At 57.1% G+C, this 23,339-nt stretch overlaps 1 protein-coding gene across 6 annotated transcripts in view; it reads left to right on the forward strand.

Annotated features, from left to right (window-relative positions):
- SLC2A9 (solute carrier family 2 member 9) overlaps window positions 1-22,978 on the forward strand; it is a 74,268-nt gene extending 51,290 nt beyond the window's left edge. For 5 of the 6 annotated variants that reach the window (XM_037045917.1, XM_037045899.1, XM_037045903.1 and 2 more), the window contains 5 exons: window positions 1,027-1,137; window positions 7,687-7,788; window positions 8,423-8,498; window positions 17,906-18,033; window positions 22,443-22,978. In XM_037045917.1, coding sequence (XP_036901812.1) covers window positions 1,027-1,137; window positions 7,687-7,788; window positions 8,423-8,498; window positions 17,906-18,033; window positions 22,443-22,697 — 672 coding nt within the window. In that variant the 3' untranslated portion in view covers window positions 22,698-22,978. The remainder of the gene's footprint in view (window positions 1-1,026; window positions 1,138-7,686; window positions 7,789-8,422; window positions 8,499-17,905; window positions 18,034-22,442) is intronic. The other variant, XM_037045898.1, reaches the window with a different exon arrangement.
- Window positions 22,979-23,339: the final 361 nt, after the last annotated feature.

Below are 23,339 nucleotides of genomic sequence, written 5' to 3' on the forward strand. Positions count from 1 at the left end.
TCCTCAGTTTCCTCATCTGTCAAATGGGACAACTTAACACAAAAAACAATCCATGCAAAGTGTTCCATGCAGCAGCTCACGGGCTTATCCCTTCACGAATACTGCCTGTCAGTAGGATGACTTGTTCCTAAAATACTTAAAAGTCCTATTTGCTAATAAAATGGGTATTAGGAAGTCATGAGGAAGAGACCTTGAGATGAGTTAAATAAAAGTGCTTGAGGCTGGGCTTGACTCAATGGCAATGTTGGCGTGAGGAAATCTCAAGGTTGAAAGGCTGTTTCATGGGCCTGAGCTTACGTAGGCAGGAAGTGGGAAGAGGGGGCCCTCCCCGAGAGCCCCCAAACCCTCTGGTGAACTTAGTTGCTCCTTCTCTCTCTCTCAATGGCTCCAGAAATTAGAATCTGGGAATTTGGGGGCTGGGGAGAAACACAGTGGGCTGCCTCCAGGGTGGGTAAGCTCCCCACTCATGAAGGTGTGCAGAATGAGGAGGGGCCTGGGTCAATGGCATGACCTTGGACGAGTCCTGTTGTTTCCTCCTCTTTGTAAGGTCAAGGTCATGCTTCAGGGTCTCAAAGCCACCACCCCTCCCACCCCCATTCTGAGAAAGCAGAGGGAGAATACGTTCGTTTCTTACAGCCCAAACTTGGAGTCACAAGAGCCACTTAGGGACTCTCTGTGTGCGGAGGCCTCTAGACGGGGGGCCGTGGCGTTTGTAAACAGCATTCTCTCCCCACCGGGATGCCACCTTCCAATCTGCGTGCCCCACATGACCTCACAAACTCCACCAGGGGGTGTCCTTCAACCCCGAGGCATGACCACATGGTGGGAAAAAACATCGAGTCTGCTCTCCAAGTCGGCCGTGGGGACAGCCAGTGTCTGAGTGTCGTGAGCTCAGACACACCACATGGGGGTCCACCTTGTGACTCTGGATTTGCACATCACAAGAGAACACCGTGGGCCTGATTTTAATGTCGGACATGGATGCCCCTCACTGACCCCACTCCCTTCTTCCTCCATGCGTTATAGATTTGGTTCTACACCAACAGCATCTTTGGAAAGGCTGGGGTTCCTCCGGGAAATATCCCCTACATCACCTTGAGCACGGGCGGCATCGAGACCTTGGCTTCCATCTTCTCTGTAAGTAAATGGAGGGTTATTTCAGAGAACAGTGCCAGGGATTAAACAGGGCTGTGGGGACCCTCCGCCGGCCCCTGCTAAAGGAGCGTGTCCTTTGTCACTTCAAAGGCGTCTGAATTTTAGGGGTCTACTCCTGAGAGAAAGAGGACCTTTCTAAAACCAGGACTGGGCGCCCCAGCTTCTGGAGGGCCTGCCTGCTGCCCCTTCCGGTCTGGGTCACCGTCATTTTGGATCACGTGTGTTCTGGAGGTTCAGGAGCCTTCAGGTGGCCCACTGCGGGAAGTGAGGTTTCATCACCCTGGTGACATTTACTCATTCATGCACTCATCCACCCCACCAGCACTCAGGGCGCACCCATGCCATGCTCACGCTAGGATGTCACCAGTGAAATTGTCATGATCTAGAGAGAAAGACCCAGAAATGGACACCTACCACGTGCAACACAGGGATGAACTCTCCTGTGAGGGTGTCCAGGAGGGCTTCCTGGAGGAGGGGATTAGGAAATTGAGTGGAAGGGCCAGCAGGAGTTAGCCAGGCAAAGGGAAGGAACGTGCGTTGGGCAGCCTGTTCCACGGCCCTGTGAGCCTGTCCCCAGTCATCTGCCCTCTTTCCTAGTTCATCTTTTAAAAGAGCTAGGGAAGCAGACTAGTGTATAATATAATATAGTCCATGACAGTCTCGTCTAAGGACCATTTTGGACGTGGTCCTTGAAATGGTAGCTCGTACCTTAACCCCTGGAAAAATCGAGATTAAACTCAGCATGAGTCCAGGAATCTGAACAGAATGATTTGCTGGGGAGAAAGAGCTTTGGCTTCCGGGCCTGGCAGCTCTGAATTCAGATCCTAATCATCCTTTTACCAGCTGAGTGGCCCTGGGAAAACTGCCCCAAAAGTCTGAATTTATTTGCTCACCTTTAAAATGGGTGTAACCATGTTCATTTGTGGTAGCCAGAGGACCATCCCCATCCGCCACCCTCAAATGTCATTCCTGGAAGCTGTGACTGTGTCACCTTAGACAGAAAAAGAGGCTTTGCAGGTGTGATTAAGACTCTTGTGACAGTGACAATATCCTCGATTATCCGGGGCCCAGTGACTCACTGGGGTCCTCATAGGTGAAGTTGAGAGGAGAGGACCTGGAGTCAGGGAAAATATGAGGACAAAAGCAGAGGCTGGTATGATACAATCGCCAGCTTGGAGGGCGGACTGCGGGACCGCTGGCCGAGGGAGGCAGCAGCCTGGAGTCGCTGGAGGAAGCCAGGAACGACTCTCCCTGGGACCCCCAGAAGGAACACAATCCCCAGCGCCTCAGTTTTTTCCCCGGGGAAACCTACTTCAGACTTTGACCTCCGGAACCATGAGAGAAAATGATGTTTCATTAAGCTGCTACATTTGCGGTCGTCTGTGATAGCAGGCAGCGCAGTGAGTCACCACGGTAGACAGTTGCCATGGAGATGGGTCTGGAGGTGCCTGAAGGCCCAGTGCTCTGGGCAGAGTGGACAGGCAGTGCAGCCCCGGCCCTGGCGAAGTTTTCCTTCCCTCGTTTCCAAAAACGCTGAGTCAGTTTCATATCCAGCCCCGTGAAGCTCCTGCCTGTCAAAAAGTTCTTTGCAGTTTTTCATCCTTTCTCCTCCCGGAGGTTTTGGCAGTCTAGAAAAATGGCTTTGGAGCCTCCTGATGTTGAGAAAGGCATTTTTGTTCATCTGTGTGGGCTCGGCGTGGGCAGCTGTGGATAATTGCCGTCCTGCAGAAAGAGCTGGTGTTCCAGACATTTGCTTGGTGTGGCGTGAATTCCCTGAGAGGGAGCTTCCATGCGTGCCGTTGAGGCCACAGGGGCCCGAGCACACACAGCCACCTGGGCCGAGGCGGCCCGCGGCACAAGGCTCCCTTTGCTGAGAGGCTGAGACCTGGCGCTTTCTCGAATCAGGGGAAACAGAATCTGCGCAAGTCACTCTTACTTTGCACTCGCCGCCGTGAGTTTGTGTGGCTGTCAGGAAGGCGCTACGCCATGGAGTTGAAGCAAAAAACCTGAAAATGTCCTATTGGTTTCCACTTCTCACAGCTCTCTCTGCTTCCCCAGCAACCTCGCGATTTTAGAATCAATGGCTTTGGAGTTCACGGCTGCACCTGGAGCCCCCAGACCCTGTGCCAGGCATTAGAGGGCAGAGTGGGAAGGGGCGACCAGGCGGAATGTGGGGCGGCTGGGCTCTGTGCCCCCCGCCCTGCTCTTGCCGGCTGAGGTGAGGATGGTGCACTGCCCACTTCCTGCCGGCCCCAAGTGCCGCTGCCCCACCCTCGCCCCCATGCCCACCAGGCCCTCGCCTGTGTCCCTGTGGCCTTGCCCTGACTCCTCAGCCACCTGCTACCCAGGGTCTCTTTCTCAGCTCCATTTAAGAGCTAACTTTTTTTCCCATTTGCCCCAAATTGAGAACGGTTTTAAATTTATGATCATAAACCTCTTAAAAACTACCTTTTCCTTTCAAAGGGGGCAGGAGGTAGGGGAGGTGTTCCCCTCAAGAGCTGCAAAAGCTATGGCTTTGACCCGAGGACATGAGGACTTGCAGAAGCCTGATCTATGGCCGGCTTCTCCTTGGAGTCCAGTCGGCCAAAGTCCATGTCTGATGTTGTATGTGGGCTGAAATGTCTCACGACCAGTGTGATTTATTATTTTTCGGGCCCATGAACCACCCTGGAATGGCAAGCATTTAAAAGTAACATTTTCATTTCTCATACCTTTGGCCCAAACTGATGTGCAGGTCTCACACTTTTGTCTTTTAAACAGGAATTTCCAAACAGAGTTTATGTTTCAGTGAATTAATTTTTTTAATTTTCAGCTTAGAGAGAGCATATTCCAAGTGGAAACCTTTTTCTGAGACCCTGTTTTCTGAAGATAGACTTTAAAATTCAGTTAGCTTGAAAATAACCACGGCCATTTAAGCTCTGGGCTTCTTTTCAGGCAGAAACTTGTGAAGGCAAAGATTAACACCTGCGCGCCTAAAACAGAACGGCCACCAGTTAGCAGAAACTCGGGGAGCTGGCGTTTCCTCTCGCGCAGTCTGCCTTGCTTTCTTCACCGAGACAGAGCTGGGTCAGCGACACTCAAACCCTTCCCCTTCCCTCCTCCCACGTTCCCGGTGCTCGGGCTTCAGCAAGAATCTGGTTTCTGCCTAGAGAGTCACTGATTGCTGTGGGGCAAGACCCCTCACGGATCCCCCACCATCCCGGAGGGTCAAGCTCATGCACAGCCATTTGGAACACCTGGGCGCTGGTCCGAATCAGTGCGGCATCATCTTGCTCTAGTGTTCTGAGTACTTTGCTCTATACCCATGCACATGTGTGTGTGTGTGTGTGTGTGTGTGTGTGACACTGTCGATATAAAGAAATGGCAATGGCTACTGTAGACCTCTGCCAATATCAGACCTCTGCCATTCCCGGTCTCCGTGCCTCCCTTAGGCTCAGTGCTGGCCCATCACGACCACCCGCGCGTAGGTGCTTGGTTCAGGCTCCTTTGAAGCCGGGTGAGGAAAGTGCATCTGCTGAGGAAGCCACACTCTGCCTTCGGCTGGGACGAATGAGGGCCCTGGCGCAGTCAGAGACCCCCACAGACAGCACTTCCTCCCTGAGGCACCCCACACACAACGCAGTCAGCCCGCGAGGCCCAGCAGCTCACGAGTGGGGGTCATGTCAAGCCAGGCAAGTTCCCGGGGCTGAGCAGAGTCAGAAAAGGCCCGGCCTGGCCTGGCACAGAGAGAACAGGCGCCCACTAGGATGTAGTGGCCCACCCTCGTCCCTGAGCCACCTGTGCTGTTGCCGACATGTCAGGATGCCGGCCAGCACTGCGTGCTTCACGCACTTTATACTGAGGTGTAGACACGGAACACGGTGTCGACGAGACCGACCTGCACATCTCCCATGAAGTATTCTGTGCGGTTCTGTCTTCTGTAAAGCCACATCCAGTCAGATCTGGAAGCTTCGGGTCACATTTGAAATCAATGAACCTTTAGGCCATCTTTTCCTTCCCTCCCTCCCTTTCTCCTTCTTCCTACATTTGATCACATTACAAACCCCCAGCATGCCGAGCCCAGCCCTCCTCATGCGTGAGCTCTCCATGTTGACTTGCGGGGGCTACGTAACCAAGTGGCACGAAACTGAGTGACTTAAGCATCAGGGACATGTTATCTCATGGTTCTGGGGGTCAGAGTGTGAGGTCAGGGTATCAGAAGGTAGCTTCCTTCTGTGGCTGAGGGGACATTGCCTGCAGGCCTCTCCCCAGCCGCTGGGGGTTTGCTGCCCGTCTCGGGTGGGCCTCGGCGTGTAGAAGTGCCCCCGGATCTCTGCCTTCCTCTTCACGTGGCCTTCTCTGTGTGCATCTCTGGGGCCAGATTTCCTCTGTACGAGGACACCCGTCGTGTTAGATTTCGGCCCAGCCTAGGGACCTCATTGGAACTTCCGTAAAAGGACCTCATTGATCACTTCCGTGAATGTCCCTGTTTCCAAATAAAGTCACATTTCAGGGTACCAGGGGTTAGGGCTCTGCCATCTAGTTTTGGGGGAGGCCTCAGTTCCACCCAGCACTTTCCCCGGGGGGAAGGACTCCCGCTTCTTTCTTCCCTGTGCCCCCACGCCAGCCTCCCACAGGGGAAGGGAGGGCAGCGTGGAGAGAGGGAGTCTCCTCCTGATAAATCTGCCTGAGTGTCTCTCTCCCTGAGACGAGGAAGAGCAGGGGAGCACAGGGTTAAACGCAAGACTCCGAACCCGACAGCCTAGGCCTTGACGCTCGCTCCGCCACTGTGGGACCTTGGGCAGGTGGCTAAGCCTCTCCGAGTCTCAGTTTCTGGGTATAACAGGGGAAGCATGTCCCCCATAGGACATTTTGAGGGTGAAATTATTACTATTGGTAAAGCACCCGGAGCCAGACCTGGCAGCTGGTCAGTGCTGTGGCAGCGCTCGGCACGCAGCCGTCACGGCGGCGAGGTTTTTGCCTCAGGACAGCCACGCAGACCAACGGGGCAGGACGGAGTCCAGAAATGCAAAAGGCGACAGAGCAGTGTGACAGGGAAAGGCTGTCTCTACGACACACAGTGCCGGGAAAAGTAGATGTCTGTGTGGGAAAAACAGGAAGGAGCCCTGCTCCCACGGTACGTACAAAAGTTCACACGAAATGGACCGAGGAGTAACACGTGCAAGCGAAGTCCGGACACTTCTTCAAGGAGACGCAGGAGGGAGGCTTTGCAACCTGGGGGGAAAAGATTCCTTAGGTGGGCCCACGAGGTGGGAATCGGTTTTGAAATGGGATCAGCTGGGTTTCACCACAATTCAAAGCTGTGACTACTTACAAGCCATTGTTGAGGGAATGAGAGGCAAGCCAGACTGGGAAATGCCCGCAAAGCACGTGCCTCACGGGGAACTTGAGTCCAAACATGTAAAACACCCCTCGAACTCAGAATAAAACCAACAGCCCAGCTGAAAATGGGCGAAAGCCTTGAACAGACACTTCCCAAAGAAGATAGAAAAACATCAGTGAACTGGCAAAGAGGTTCTTGACGCCGTGAGTCGTCAGGAAATGAAACTAAAACCCATAGGCAGACACCAGAGTTCGCCGTAAGGAGGGTCCAGAGGCCAGTCACACCACGGGCTGCTGAGGCTGCGGGGCAACGGGAACTTCCACCCTCTGCTGGTGGGAACTGGGAATGGCATGGCCCTTCGGAAAACACTTTGGCAGCTTCTTATAAAATTTGTACCTGCGACCCAACCGTTCTTTCCTAAGTGTCTACCCAGGAGAAGTCAAAGCACACTCTGCAAAGAGACAGGACACCGACGTTCCTAACCACTTTGTTCATAAGAACCCGAACTGCAAACAGCCCAGACGTCCACCAGCTGGTGAACGAAGGAGCAAAGTGTGGTGAACGACACCGATAGTTCATTCCCTTGGCATGGAAAGGGATGCACTGTCGGGGGGTGCAACAGGGGTGGGCTCTGAAGCACAGCGACCCTCTGCGTGGAACTCCACTGTAATCCAGACTGATGTGCCTGACAGTGACGGACAGTGTCGGTGGGTGCCAGCAGCTGGGGGACCGAAGCTGCCCCGTATCCCAGCCACGAGCAGCCTGCGTCTTCAATGCGGCGGAGGTCTGGGCTCTCTGCCCACTCCACCCCTGCACCTGGGCCTTGGGAGTGGGCGTCTAAAATCCACAGCGTGGGGGCACGGAGCAATGCAGAGTGTGGCCTCCACGGCAGCGGGGCTCCGAAGCAGGGTGGCAAGGGCTGTGGCAGCCCTGTCCTTCCATCCCCTCCCCCAGGCCCCCCTCCCCCCCGCCCCCGCCGCAGGTAAGCCCCGCCCCCTGACGAGGGAGACTCAGAGGAAAGGTGAGTGTAAGACCGTCACACAGGTGTGCAAGAACCGTGACTTTCTTTCTTCCTTCCTCATAAAGACCACTGCCTCCTGCCTCAGGTCAACGACACCCTCTAACCAGGACCCCCGCCGCCGGCTCCAGTCCCCTTCCCCTGCTGCTAGAAGTGCAGTAGTAACCGTCTCTCTCTGACCCTGACCTAGGGCTTGGTCATCGAGCGCCTGGGGCGGAGGCCGCTCCTCATTGGCGGCTTTGGGCTGATGACCCTCTTCTTCGGGATTCTCACAGTCACGCTGACGCTGCAGGTGAGACAGGGTGCCTGGGGCACCCTGGGGAGGTCAGCAGGGAGCTGGCGTGTGGCTTCGGTGCCCCGGAGTTTTGGCTTGGGAAGTCAGCACTGTCTGTGGACGCCTCTGGCACGAAGGCTCCCCCGGGGCCTCTCAGCCCTGCAGCCATGGGGAGGAGGGTTCGGTGGTGGGTCCTTGGACTGGGAGACCAGAGGCCTGAGAACTGTGTGATCTTGGGCAAGACACACCCCCTCTCCGAGCTCTGAGTCTCTGTTTGCCCACCTGCGGAATAGGAGAGATGACTCCTGAGGCGCCTGTTGCTGCCACACAAGGCACTTGCACAATGGTCACACATTGGCTGGTGAGGACCAGCAGGGGCTCTGGGGCCAGACTGCCTGGGTGTGAGTCCCCGGCTTGCGAACCATGAATCTTTTGGCAAGTCACTTAATTTCTCTGCTCTTCCCATCTGTAAGACAGTGGCTGCAGTGGCTCAGGGGTCAGCACTATCCCCATTTTCTGCACTCTGAAACTAGGACTCGGACGTAAAGGGACTTGTCCAAGGTCATGCAGATGGACAGAGGAGGCACTGGGGTGGGAATCCAGGTCCTCAGCCTGCCTGCCCCCTCACCTGCTCACTGCTGCTCTCTCGCAGGACCAGGCTTCCTGGATCCCTTACCTGAGCATCTTCTGCATTCTGGCCATCATTGCATCCTTCTGCAGTGGCCCAGGTAAGGTGCACCCACCCCCCCGTTATGCACCAGCTGTCCCAGGGCTCACAGTGCCATCATGGTGGGGGTTTCCTTTGTACAGGTGGAAGTCTGGGGCCTAGAGAGGGGGAGGCCTGCTTGGGAGTGGAGGGGGAAGAGAGAGTTCCCTGGACATTTAAATTCAGTGACTGTCTTGATTTCTATCCCACGGATGGCGGGTCACGTGCTCCCCGGAGGTGGGTTGATGATAAGGTACAGTCACACTGCAAGTCACACTGCAGCAGTTTGCAGTGCAGGGTGGGGGGAGCGCATGAGCCGCACATGCTAGTTTGGGATGAACTGAAGGCACTCAAGTTCCAGCCGTGCCCACCCACGGACAAGTCACAGTGCAGCGTGGGAGGCAGAGTGGCGATGATGGTAATGGGGGTGCCAGCTAGGATGTGTCGGTGACTGCGTGCTGCATGTATCTCGAGGCAGCTCTGGAGGGGGTGGAGATGGGAGGAGCCTTACACAGAGCCGGCAGAGCGGGAGGCCTGTCACAGAGTGGGGGGCCTGTCACTGGCCCCTGACCGCCACCTTGCACTTCCTGCAAGGGTGTGCAGTCTGGAACGTTCTGAGCTGTTCACCCAGGACTTACTTCCAGCTCTGTCATTGCCCTAGTGGGAAAGTCCTCTCCTCTCCTTGGGCCTCAGTTTCCCCATCTGAACCATGGGCAAGGTGGGTGAGCCCGAGAGCCCTGCCATTCCAGGCTCTGGGTCTGTGTCCTCCCCCCAACCCCATCCGTGGACCCGGTGGGACTGAGAAGTGGCGTGGGGTGGGTCTGGTGCGGGCACAGAGCTCTCCTCTGGGGAGGGGGGGGCTGCTGTGCCTCCTCTTCGTTGTGGTTTCTGTGTTGCCGCCAACCGCACTGAGTCTCCAGCAGAGCAGGTAGTACCCATCCCCCGTTTCTGCCTCTGCGTGGCAGGTTGGGGGGAGGGCACAGATTTCATCAGACTATCCCCCATCGGGCCCCACAGCCCACCGTGTTTGCGATGACGAAAAACACCTGTGCCCACGCAGGACGTCAGAAAGGTCTGATGAGATAGCAGAATGGGCTGGGGAGGCATGACTGGGGAGGGCGCCAGGGACACACGCCCAAGCACGTACTCCCATGGTGCAGTGATGCTGAGGACGGTCAGGTGGCTGGAGGGGGAGGGAGGCCGGAGGCCAAGCGAGGGGCACGTGTCATACACAGTTCAAAGAGGGAGTGTGTGTAGCCCCACAGGGCTGCCCACCCGCCACTCCACAGGCAGCCGTGGCCTGGGTGCCCCAGGGAGTGGGTGACCCGGTGGCCCTGAGCCAGGCCCAGAAACCTTGGGGAGCAGGAGACAGGCAGTGCCTGCTGTCACAGGGCTCAAAGACGGGCGTGGAAGTCCGGCATGGAAGTCGCGTGCCCAGGGAGGCCTCTCTGAATATCAGCTAACACGGAGCGTGGTGTCAAAATGAAATCAGACAACAGCCAGAGCTTTGTGTGAGAACCAAGCTTGGCTAATAATTCGTGGGACACCAGTGACTGCAGCTGCAGGTGAGCCACCTGCCACCTTCCCAGCCACCTGGCCGAATCAGGGCACACACTGGCCCCAACCACACGTGTGCAGTCCCTAAGAGACCCTGCGGGGTGTCACGGGAGCACAGGAACTGTTTGTTTGAGGCACTTTCTCCCTGGATCATCCCATAGCTGGTGGTGACAGGTTCCTGTGGGCGTGCCCGGAGCTACACATCCCAACCTCAACAGGCCCGGTGAAGCCTGCTAACGCGTCTCACGCGTGAGGACTCCGAAGTCCCTGCTGGTAACACCATTGTAACGTGAGGTTGCAAGTTTACAGGCACAGTGGGTGGGCCACATCAGTTTTCTCTTTTTTCCCTCCTTCTCTTTCCCAGGTGGTAAAAGATGAGTTACCTACAGTTCAGCTCCTGAAACTTTAGTTTCCAAACTAATTTTATTCCCATTTTATAGATGAAAAAACAAACAAACAACAGATCAAGTAACTTTCTCCAAGTCACATAGCTAAGAGGCAAGCTCCAGATTTGGCTATACCATCCTGTTCTAGGACCTGCCATCTTAACTCTTACCTGGGCACATGTCGGAGCTCATTGGCCAGCTCTCAGGCTGCCAGACCCCTGTGCCCAGGTGAGCCGGCCACACTGAACCCTGGCCATTCACGCCCCTTGCACACTCCCTCAGGGCAGGAGTAGAGGGCACAATTGTGACGCCAGCTGTGACAGAGGGGGCCGTGGAGTGTCTGGCTGGCAGCTCGGGTTCTGTGCTGGGGTCTCGCTCCAGCCCCACAAGGCCGACCGGCATGTTCCCTGTTTTCTCAGGAGGAGCTACAGCCCCAGGAGGTCACACAGGGCAGACGGCCCTGCAGCCAGCAGGGTGGCAACGTTCGTGTGCCTAGCTACTGTCTGGCATGAACAGTGTCCCCCCGAGATCCATGTCCACCGGGAACCTGAAAATGGGACCTGGTTTAGAAACAAGGTCTTTGCAGATATAATTCGTCGAAAATCTCAATCCTAAACCCAGCAACCAGAGTCCTTATAAGACGAGGGGAGGACACATAGACACACGGAGAGGAAGGCACACACCCGAGGCAGAGACTGGGGAGGTATGGTAACCCAAGGAACCCCAGGGGTGGCCGGCCACAGCAGCGGCCGGGGTGGAGACATTTCCTCCCTGCGGCCTCCAGAGGGAGCCAGCCCCACTGACCCCTTGAGCTCAGGCTTCTGGCCCTGGGACTGTGAGAGACGAGTTTGTGGCAATGGGTTAGCAGCAGCCTCAGGGCCTCATACAGCCGTGAAGTTAGCAGGAAAAATGTCCTTCCCCCAGACAGCCAGAGAGGCAGGGCCAGAGGCTTTGGGAGTGAGAGCTTTGCATCATCTAATGCTCCGACCCAAACAGGTGGGTGGCAGGCTGCCCACGACGCTTATGGCGCACATGCCGCTCACTCAGGAGGACCAAGGGAAACTTAAAAAGTGATAGGATTGTCTTCCATAAGCTGAGCGCCTGTTCAGTGCTAGGTACCCACCAGATCCCCATAGTATCCTCAGAGCTGAAGGCCTATCCCCTTCCCCGTGGGGACACCGGGGCACGAGGGGGCCCATCCTGCCCCTGTCACAGGGCACACAGGTGGGCCAGGCAGGATTGGAACCCACGTCCACCCAGCTCTGGAGTCTCATCTTGCCTGCCATTCTCCCCCTGGTTGTGCTTAGTTTTTCCTTCTTATCTCTTTCCCACAGCCGAAGGCAGAGTTAATTAGTGCGCTTATCTCTTAAAGCAGAAATAAAAAAATACAGCAGTGTTCTTTACAGCTTTCTGCAAACCCTCTCCAGAAAGGACCATCCCTCAGAAGCAACCCCAACAACACACACAGACAGGGAAAAGATGTCTGTGTGAAGCCGGGGTCTTCAGCGAAAACATGAGGAGGTCTGAACCTCTGCCTCTCCCCCCGGGGTCAGGGGCCACCAGCTGGCTCCTAGGGCCCTCTCGTGGTGTCCGCCAGATGCTGTCTCCCTCACAGTTGTGCCTGGGGCCGTCCCAGGAACCGGGAACCTGGGCAGAGCAACGTGTCCTGTGAACGGCTCCTCAAAACCTCTGAGACAGTGAGAGCTGGTTGTCTGAGTGTGTCCGGGTCCTGTGGCTGCTCCGTCAAAGCCCCGCAGACTGGGGGCTTCAAGGGACAGGGATGGACTTTCTGGCCATTGCAGAGCCTGAAGGTCTGACATCCAGGTGTGGGCAGGGCCACGCCGGGCCGGAGTTCCTTGACCTGCAGCTGCGTCACGCGGCTCTGTGTCCCTGTCTTCAGATCCCCCTCCCCCCGCGCCTGTGTCCCAGATTCCCTCCGTCTGTGCTTTTTATGGGGCATTTCGGCTCCGGGCTGGTAACCCAGGAGCAGCGCCTCCTCTCCCGTTTCTGAACTTAATTGCATCTTTCACCACATAAAGTGGCATTCGCACACCCCAGCTGTGGGATGGGGCGTGGCAGCGTAAGGAACATTCAGACTCGTAGGGAGTCTTATGAGTTTATTGGGGCCAAACTGATGAGAGCTGCCGGCAGGCCCACTCTCAACAGGCTGAGAAAAAGCTCTGGAGAGTGACCGTCTTACCGTTTGATTTGCACACCAGAATCGACAGGGAAGACGTCGGGGGTCCCACGAAATCTAGCCGTGGCAGATTAGGGAGGGAGGGAGACAGCAAAGCAGGGAAGTCTCTGGGACTGGATAAAAGGAGAAGGCGATCCACACATACTTCCTCTCCACAGGCCGGTGCAGGTCAGGGAACAGTTAAGGAGCAAGTCTGTACCAGGAACAATGAAGGGCGTGTGGTCTCTGCTCTGGTGCCGCGAGGGGTCAGGGAAAAAGGAAGTTACTTTGATATTCAAAAGTGGCGGTACCAGGTGTGTTATCCTAGATGCAAAAATAGACAATGGGCAGACTCAGTTAAGGTATAAAGACTGACCCTTGTTAGGGAAGAACATGGCCCAGGACAGGGGCCATGCCCACCACGACCTGCCTTTAGTTAGGAAGTACTCATCTCGGACACCCTAGGCGGTTACTTTGGTCTCTGGGTTTGTACGGCCAACATGCAGGCCTCCCCTGAGCTTGTCAGTGTTCCTATGTGTCCCCTTCTGTCCACAGGTGAGTGGAGCGGTGCCCCCCTCTCTTGGGGGAGGGGTCCAGGACTCAGCAATCTGCCCCCTGCATTTCCATACAGACTCCTCCCTCTTTCCCTACTGTCTCACCCATTTCTAATCTCAAAGGGGGTGGGGGGTGGGCAGGGAAGGGCTGAAGAGCTTCGAACAACCACCCCTGCTGGCCGTCCGAATGCCACCATGCAACTGGGCCACCTGGAATTCGTTGTTTCTGGGCTCGGAGGCCAAATGCAGCTTCTGTTTTAACATTCTACTCCCTGCCCCTCCACACCAGCAATGTCGGTGCTAACCAGGCACAGTTCGGGTTCAAGGCCAGAGACGGTCACCTCTTCTGGGGTGGGCAGGGAGGGGGAGAAGGAGCACAGACCCCTGATCTTGAGGAGTGAATGAGAAGCAATTGTGGGTGGGAGGGTCCAATCAGGTGGGTGGGGCTCTGTGGCTGCCCCGCCTCTGCTGTTACAAGTGACCGTCAACCTGGTGACTCAGGACCCACAGGCACGTGCTCTCCTGCAGACCCACAGGCCAGAAGGCTGTGATCTTGTTCACAGGCTGAGAGTCGCAGTGCACTGGGCCTGGCCCTGAGGGTTCCAGGGCGAGGGGCTTCCTTGCCTCTTCCTTGGCAGAGGCTGCCTCCTCAGTCCTCACAGCCAGCCTGTGCATCTCCTACCCCCTCGGTGTCTCCTTTCCCCTCAGCTCCTGCCCCCTTTCATAAGGACCCCGAGACCGTACTGGGCCCACCCAGCTTGGACAGGCTAGAACAGTAGGGGGCGCATTGCAGCTGAGGTCGCAGGGAAAGGCCTCCCAGGGTGAGTGGAGCTCTAGGCCAAGTCAGGTGGGGCTCTGAGCCCTGCAGACAGATACCTAAAGTGACCCCCCTCCCCAGCCCCCCACCCCCTGCCCCCCCAAACCACCGCTAGGAGAACGGCCTGAGGCAAGAACCTGCCTGGCCTGGCCCCACAGGCTGCCCACCAGGAACATAGCTCAAGGTACAGATGGAATTTTAGCCCCGGTCAAAAAATTTAAAAAAAACAAGTGAAATTGCTTTTAACAGTATATTGTTAGTTCAGAACTGCATCTCCCGGACACGGTTGTTTCCGTGTGTAATCATTGTATAAGACGTGTGCGTGGGTGCTCAGAACTCCTTTTTTCTATAGCTAGTCCTTGGAATCGGTGTGCGTTTATACCCCCGAGCAAGTCTCAGCTGGGACTGGCTGCGTTCCAAGAGCCCCGTGACCCCCTGTGGCGAGAGGCTTGCAGGTCAGCCCGGTTCTAGGACAAGCACGGAGTGGCCAGGGGGACTCAAGCCAGAGAGTGGGAGGGAAGTGAGCCCCGCATCGGTCGGTGTAGCTGCCGGACTCCCGGGTGGTGGAGACCGTCCAGGGGTTTAATCAGGGGCTGACCTAAGCCGATTTCCATTTCAAATGACCGCGTTGGCTGCCGTGTGGCTAACAGGGCAGAGGCGGTGTGCCCCACAGGTCCTCAAAGAGCTGCTCTGGGGTGCGTTTTGCAAGGAAAACAGTGACGGTGGAAGTGCCGCTGACACGACAGTGATAAGCAGCCACTGTTCCGTCGATCCATCACCTTGCTGGGTCAGCGCACCCATTTCACAGATAAGGAAACTGGGACTTAGGAAGTAGCTGGCCCCACGTATCACAGTGAGTGTCGGAGCGAGGGCTGGGGCCTGCCCCTTGTGCTCCTGTCCCCCTACCCCTCAACTCTCCTGAAATCTCTGGCTGGAGGCAGACGGGTCCCAGGAAAGGCGCTCGGCCTGCGGGGCCTCGTTGCCCTGGCTGCGTCTTCACGCAGCAGCCATGTGCTTGGACGACTGTGTCTGCCACAGCACAGGCGCTGGGCCAGAGCCCTGCACCCCAGCGCTCCTGCGGGGGCCTGGGGCCGGCTCACCTGCCCGCCGGCAGACCTGCACTGACAGTCCAGCTCCGCTGCCTACATCTGCCTTCGGTGCGGAAAGGAGGGACCTCGCCCCTGCCTGCCGCAGTGCACCAAGGGAGAGCCCGGGCGTGGGGTCACGTCAGGCTACCCCTCCTGTCCCTGGTGACGTCCTTGGAAAGCCTCTCAGACTAACAGAGACTGACAGCCTGCACCTGACTGCGCGGAAAGGACTGTTTGGTGGCAACACGCTGCGCCTGGCACAGGTGGTGCGTGGCAAACATTAACTTCCTTCCTTGTCCTCCTTGTTAAGGCAGACTTCAGTACGTGCCGTGTCTCGCTGGAGAAAATTCTAGCACTGCTGGCGTTTGGGGCCCCGTAACCCCGCGCATTGTGTGATGTCCAGCGCCATCCCTCCTCTCCCCACGATCCGTGGGTAGCATCACCTTTTATTGTGACAACCAAAACTGTCTCTAGACATGGCCAGATGTCCCCTGGGGACGGAACCACCTCGGGTAGAGAGCCGCCGTCTCTCCTCGACGTTCTGAAATAGTCATGAGGTCAAGGCTCAGCCCCGCTTGGCCCTACCTCCTTCTGCGTGATCACGGGGCAGGTCTCGCTCTGCCCCTCCCCCTCGCCCTTGCCCCCCTCGCTCCTCACATCTGAATAACGCTGTCTGTCACCAAGTGTCCACTTCTGTTACACAGCAAGTCCCGTGACTCTCACCAAAAGCCTGTGTGATTTACATCCATGGGGGAACCAAGGCTCAGAGAGATAAGAGAGACAAGGTGCCCCCCGCCTCAGGGCCGCACAGCCAGCAACAGGCTCGAGGTTCCAAGTGCACGGCACCCCGTGAGCGGACAGTGGGGGTGGGGGGCTCCCGGCGGGTTCGCCGCGGGAGCAGCTGCACGCGTGGCGCTCGGCCCCTCCGCGTCACGGCGGTGTGCATCCGTGTGGCCTGGAGGCTGGCGTTGGCACGTTTCCGTGCACAGCCGCTGTCCTCGCGCGTTTTGACAGGTACCCTAAAGACATGGGGAGTCCTCTTCCTTTGTGGGGAGCAGCACATCCACTCTTCTCAAAATCAAATTTGGGGAGTGTGAGCCAAACAAGAAGCGTCGACCGAGTAGGTGCTCTCTGTCTGCCCGTCTGGGGGTCAAGGGCTGGCAGGTCCTCGGTCGTTTTTGGTGAGCGGGGGTCCACATCTCATGGCGGCAGTGGGCCGGGGCTGTCATAGTGAGAGCTCAGGATCCACACAGGCTGGAGGGGGTGCTGGCTTTGTGCCCTCGGTTGACCTTGAGTGTGGCGTCGTGTGCGATGCTCACACTGAGGGTCTCTGAACCCGTTCCTCCCTTCCATCCCCACCCTCCGAGCCCACGAACAGCCACGGCCTCCCTCCCGCAGTGCCCAACAGCCTCCACCGCTGCCTAAAACCCCTCCTTGCTTTTCTTCAATAGCAGACCCCCTCCACTCCACCCAGGTCCTCTCCCCTTTCGCAGGCAGGCTCTCCTCTGCTCTAGACCTTGACCCATCCAGTTCACACTCCAGGCCTCTGCCCTCCCATCCCTCCACCTGGCAAGACTTCCCCACAGGGCCGCAAGCTGCGTCTGCTCCTCAAAGCCACGTCTCACCCAGCCCCTCCCAGACACCCACTGTCCCGAGTGGACTGCCTACCGCAGGGCATAATCATTGATTCACCCACTCACTTCCTTTTCCATAAACAAGTCATCTTTTCCCGTCAAATGAGGGAGTCCCAAGAGGGCAGGGACACTGTCACTCTCAGACATTGTCACCACAGTGGGGCCAGCCCAGCACAGTCAATATTCATTGAATGTCGGTAGAATGAGTGACTCGGCCCAGTGGCTTCCTATCAGGGTTCCCCTTCCTCACCTCCCTGTCTTCTGTGGATGCCTGCGTGCGGGCCTGCTCGGCAGAGTGGGGGCTCCAGCTGAGGATGGGGTGCAAATGGGACCCCGGCAGGTGTGCTGAGCCCCAGCGCCCGGGAACAGGGCCCAACCCTGAGTCTCAGTGAGGGGAACGTGGGAAGGGGAACGTGGGGAGGGGCGGGTGCCGACCTAAGAGACACTGGGCACAGCATGGTGCCTGAGGGCTTTTAGAAACTCGGAGAAGCAGCTCGGGTCGCCACGGTGACTGGGGCTAGTGCCGGCACCCAGAAGGGGTGGTTAACACCCAGTTCTGCTCACACAGGATGGCCTCTCAGACTAAAGAACAGTGCCCCGAGTGATAACAGTATTTTCATCCACACCTCCACTGCCGGGTGACTCAGGAGGCCACCACGCATCCAATCAGGGGGGAGAAGGAGGGCAAAGTATAGCTAGTGTGGCGGGGGCCCCCACCCTCCCAGGGAAGGGGTGGCAGGAAAAGCTGAGGTTTGGAGGCCAGAGTCCCAAGCCTGGGTCCTGGCTCTGCTCCCCGGGAGCTGGGTGACCTTGGGTGAGTGATGTCACCTCTCTGGGTTCCCAGGTCCTCACCCAGGAGTGAGGTAGCCAGTCCCTGCCTGACCCAGTTAACCCAAAGACAGCACATCCCTAACTCGTGCGTTCAGGGAACATGGTGGCCTTGTAAGTCAGACCAGTGCCCAGGGTACTCAGCTGTCACAGCCAGGGTCAGAGGACGTGAGGAGAGCCAAGGGCATGGTGCATCTCTCGTTTGGGTGATGCGGGGCAGCATATGGTCCTTACGCCTTCAGGAGTCCGGGCTGTAACTCCCGTCCCCACCCCAAAGCCATCGCTCACCCAGGCAGAGTGGCTCTTACCAAGAGGGCCCCCCACAACGCAGGGAGATGGATGGTGGTGGCATGGCTGCCCCCTCGGAGTGATTAATTCTCTGACCGCAGGCGGCATCCCCTTCATCCTGACCAGCGAGTTCTTCCAGCAGTCGCAGCGGCCGGCGGCCTTCATCGTGGCCGGCACGGTCAACTGGCTCTCCAACTTCGCCGTGGGGCTCCTCTTCCCATTCATCCAGGTACGACTGCCCGGGCCTCTCGCCCACGGGGTCCCCGATCTGGCCGCCCTCTGAGTGAGCGGCGCCTCACAGAGCAGAGGCTGATGCTCCCTCAGCTGGAAACTCGGGCTGTTGGCCCAAGGAAGGGAGACGTGGGCTTTGGCGAAAACCCTTAACCTTGTTTCTGCCTCCTGCGCCTTCCGGGAGCGACCCCTGAACACTGGGGGCTACTTCAGAGGGAGTGAGCCTTCCATTGCTGCAGGTATGCAAGGAATCCTGGGTAGAATCTCCAACCTGCACCCTACTCATCGTGTTGGCTATGTGTTCATCACTGTGTTAGACAAATTTCCTGTACAGTCACACACCGCATAACAGTGTGCTGTGAGGAGGACCGCTTCCATCCCAAGTGGCTCGTTTTCAGCAGGCTGTGCACTCAGCGGTGGATGGATGGTCAGGAAGAGCCAGGGAGGAAAGCCAGCCCCAGAGCCCTCTCTGCAGGAGTGTGCTGGGTCCGTGTGGCAGGGCCGTGGAAGCAAGGGGCAGGGGGTGCTTTGGGAGAAACAGGGGCTGAGAAAAGGAGGAACCGAGGACGCGGCGGGTCTCAGTGTAGGAAGGAAACCCCAGTGAATGCATGGGTGCCCTGCCTGCATCTCTGCCAGGTGGTCACCAGGCCTTCCCGTGGAAGCCTCTGGAAACGGGTTCTGAGGCTCCTGGAGGACGGGCAAGTCCATCATTGCAAATCCAATCCTTAGAGCGCCCTCCCCCATGAGGGCCAAGGCAGTGGTCCGAGAGTGTGGACTTCCGTGCCTGTACCCAGAGCAGGGGGACTGCAGCCTCTAAGGCACTAAGCTGTGTTGTGTCCAGATGTGTGGACACCTGGTCATCCGTCCCTCCCTTCCCAGCACTCCTGAGATCGCTTTCAGAGGAGCTACTTGCCACCGCCCTGCCACTGCCCACCCATCAGGCTCTGTCAGAGGCCACAGCCTGAGGGGCCCTGGCTTGCTGCCCCATGTAGGGACAGAGCCGCTTGGGGAATGACGGCCCCTAGGCCTGTGTGCTGCTCCGACCGTCCAGGTACTGTGTCCCACCCAAATGACACACAGGACAAACCGCACAGTCTCTGGGGGTCAGACAGCCAGACCTCAAACCCTGGCTGTGCTGCTCAGCTGGCCAAACTCGGTCTGACTTCGGTCGCTCTTGGGGCCATGCTTTCACATCTAGAAAACAAGAGAATCACCCACACTTTGCAGCAGGGCTCCCAAAAGAATTAGAGCCGTCAAGGCCTGGGCTCAGGGCTGCCCGTGGACACTCAGGAAGGGCTGCTGCCTCGACCAGCATTCCTGCCCAGAGGTGCTTCCTGTCATGCGGCCGGCCAAGGTCAGCTGGGAGGAGGAGACGGGACAGGAGGGGATCACGCTCGGGGCCGGAAGCTGGCGCTGTTCTAACTGGCTGAGCACTTCAGGACTAGTTGCCTCCCAAAGCAGACTTCTCCCCTCCTTCTTCCCTCTTGCCCTCCACCTGGACCCTTTCTCACTAAATATTCTAGACGCGGGGTGAGTGGGCTGCCTCAGCCCTTGAGGAGACCATGTCACTGTCTCTCTGCCCTCAGCCCCAGACTCTCCCTCTGGGCCTGGGCTGTGGTCAGAGTCAGAGTGTCCCTTGGGTCATTCGTTGTAACAGCCTGCAGACCCCTCAGCCAGGCTCCTTGGCCTCTGACACCCACACCCTTGTTTTCTGGTTCAGAGGAAATTACATGCAAATGTGACGCCTGCCTGTTTCCACTGAAGGCAGAAACCTCCGTCCAAGTGCAATGAAACCTCGAAGGGGGGAAGGGATTCTTCTCAGCTTGAAAACCGCTGGGTCCTGTTCCAAATGCCTCTGCATAGCGAGGGGACAGCTGATGCAGCTCCGGGGGGTGGGGTCTAAGAGCAAACACACAGCCCCCTGGCCTCTGTGGCTGGCCCAGGTAGTACCCCTTGGGGCTGGAGGGAGGGAGGGAACACCTCACTCCCAGGCATCAGGGAGCGGCACCAGCTGGTGCCGGCCTGGGCGGCAAGGGATGCATAGGAGGGGCACAGTCCTGCCCCGACATTTTAGGAAAGAGCAGACACGGCCCTCAAGGGCGCAGTGGTAGTTAGGTTCCACGGGACGGGCAAACGGGTGCCTCATTGGGCTGAGCAGGGCAGGGGCCCTTCAAGCCGAGACTGAGGAAGTAAGCGTGGGGGGGCCCCGGGAGCGTGTCCGGCCAGGAGAAGGGAGCCGCCGCAGAGCACCCGAGGGCCTGAGAGAACTGCACGACTCCTGAGGGGGGAGCAGGGAGGCCCAGCTGAATCCCCAAGGTGTCCCGGGCAGGAGAAGGACTGGGGGTTGTCCCAGGGACTCCGGGAAGCCACTGTGCGGTTTGAAGACAGGCTTCATTTTGTGCTTTTAAAAGAACTCTGGCTGCCTGGTGGGAACTAGATCCAGGACAGGGGCAGGCGAACCAGATGCGAAGGCGACGAAAACCAGAACAGCGGTCAACTCGGTGTGCCCCAGCAGAGGGGAGGAAATGGCACCGGGCATGTCCTGGAGGTCTGGAGATGCTGCGCCTCTGCATCAGCTGTCACTACACAGGGGTGTGCTCTTCTCCAAACTCATTAAACTGAGCACTTAAGATCTGCGCGAGTCACTAAATGTAAATTCTACCTTAGTGAAAAGCCTGCATGACTTTTTTTAAAAAGAGAAAAGATGCTTCGGGGCTGCCCTCCCCCACCCACTGTGACTTAGCAGCATCTGAGCAACTTCTCAGGATGCTTCGGGGCTGCCCTCCCCCACCCACTGTGACTTAGCAGCATCTGAGCAACTTCTCAGGAACCGTGGGGCATCGCTGGGATGCGCAGAAGTAAGAGGGTACACGAAAATGGTGACTCCAGGGCTCTGTGCCAGCTGCTTCGCAGGCCTGGCTGCATTGCATGAATTTGCACACAGGAGGCAGGTCCAGAAGCAAGACAATGGCCTCCAGATCAGGCCAAGTTCAAGTCCAGGTGCAGCCTTACTGGCTGGGTGACCACAGGCGAATCACTCACCCATTCTGATCTCCGTTTTCTTACCTGTCAGAGAAGGAAGGGTAAGACATCCTACTTCCCAGCTGCGGTTGGGGAACCCTATAGAACCCTTCACTCCCCACCCCACACCCAGCAGCAAGCAAGGGGAGAGAAATAGTGGAGGAGAGAGGGCATGAGCTCCCAGGAAGGCAGACCTCAGTGTGCGTCCCGTCTCCCACCGGCCCAAACTTGGCCGTGTTTCAGAACATCTCTGATCCTCAATTTCCTCTTCCGAAATGGAAATCAAAGTGGCCCTATCACAGAGTGGCTTTGGGGATCAGATGAGGTCACGTCTATAGTATCGATGGCTCCCAGGAGGGGCTTCATTAGCACCTGCCTCTTCCCAGATTAAACACCGTCACATCCTGGCAGTGGTGTGAGGCCGTCACAGTCACGGGCGGGACTGGGACGCCATCTACCCATCAAGCTCGTGAGCCCTGTGTCGTGCTCCAAAAACGAAGGTCACATCAAAGAATAGTATGGAACTGACTAAAATCAAGATATTGCTTCCTGTAAGGTAACATTCAACACAGTGTCACCTTTCTGGGTCAATAAACGTTTGTTGCATGAAAAAAGTCACAGCCCTGCCAGCCAGAACCCACAAAGTGTTTTGTTTAACACAGGTTTATTGAGTGGCTACCTGAGCCAAGTGCCATGCAGCACAGCACAGCTGCACTGGCAGCCGGGCCACTGGGAAGCTCAAGGTCTAGAGCAGCTGGCAGGGTCGTTCTAGTCCGAGCATTAAGGGTTATAATCAGGACACAGGAAATGGAGCGACTGCATTCAACATTCCTCTTTTTTCTGGCCTCTCCGATTTCTACAAGGCCGCATCAGAGGACCAGTCAGGGAGTTACCTCTTCTGTATTAAGAAACAATGATGTTATCCTGGCTTAGTCCCTGCTCCGTACTTTTCTTATGAACAGAGGAACTCTGCCTCCTTGTGTCCTCACACTTTCCAGCGTGCATGTTGCGGGGAAGGGAAAATGTGGCTAACAGCGAGTGTGAACTTAGGACAACGTTAAGTGGACGACACTTTGCTTTCGTGCTGGTTCAGTTTTACATGCCCCCTTTTCAAAACGTAGAAATGCCAGGTCCTCATCTTTACCAGCTGATGTATCCGCGCCTCAGGTGAGACGTCTCCGGGAGATGGTCGGGAGGCACCTGGAGGCACCGGGAGGCACCAGAGGATGCCTCTGGAGTCAGCCTCACCCGCGCGGCGTTCTGTGCAGGGACGTGGGCTTCCGGATGGGGGCCGAGGAAGAAACGATCTGTCCTCTGTCCGGAGACGGTTTTGCGGCCAGGGTGGGGACGGTCTGTTTGATGGCTTTTGCCTCTGCCTTTCCACAGAAAAGTCTGCACACCTACTGTTTCCTGGTCTTCGCCGCGATCTGCTTCGCAGGGGCGCTCTACTTGTATTTTGTCCTGCCTGAGACCAAAAACAGAACCCACGCAGAAATCAGCCAGGCTTTTGCCAGAAGGAACAAGGCATACCCAGGGGAGGGGCAGATCGAAGTGGCTGTCACCAACTACAAGCTCAGGGAACGGCCCGACGCAGGCCCCTCCTCCACGCCGGACAAGTATGTCCAAAACGGGACTGTCTGAATGGACGGCCTCGCCACCTTGGGGAACCAAAGATCCCCTTGCACGTTTAACATTAGTAAGTATTTAAAAATTAACGGATCTTTGCTCATCTAACCTTGGGACCCTTTGGGCTTTATTCATGGCTGACTCCCCCAGACTCTTCTGGAAGCTGGGAGGAGCGCCCCCCCCCCAAGCTCCTGCGTAGGCCCACAGCCTGCCTCCTCCGTGTATCAACACGTGGTTTCAGAATGAGGCTGCGGCGTGAACGCTCGCTCAGAGGAAAACACGCTCCAACACAGGCTGAGCGGACTGAAAATCGCCAGCTGCAGCCTAGTCCCAGCTCTCCCGGAAGCAGTCGTGAGCAGCTCTCAGTCTGCACCCTGGATCCGCAGTGAGCTGCTGGCTTTGGTCCTGGGTGGAGGATTTCAGAATTCAGTTGAAAGAATCTTCATGCCTTCTGATAAATGCCTGTTTCCAATCGTTGGCTCTGCCTTGTGGATCTCGGGCTCAGGAGAGCCTGCGACCAACCCACCACCCTCTAGGCTGAGCCTTCGTTAGGCTGTGTCCCATGGGGCTCGAGACCCCCAGCCCCGAAACATCTTCCCCTCAGAGAATCTGAGATGTCACAGAGAACAAAAGGAGGGTCACCACGTGAAGATCTGG

Source organism: Sturnira hondurensis, unplaced genomic scaffold (genome assembly GCF_014824575.4).
Source record: "Sturnira hondurensis isolate 20B ecotype Veracruz unplaced genomic scaffold, ASM1482457v3 Scaffold0000780, whole genome shotgun sequence".
Taxonomy (NCBI): Eukaryota; Metazoa; Chordata; class Mammalia; order Chiroptera; family Phyllostomidae; genus Sturnira; species Sturnira hondurensis.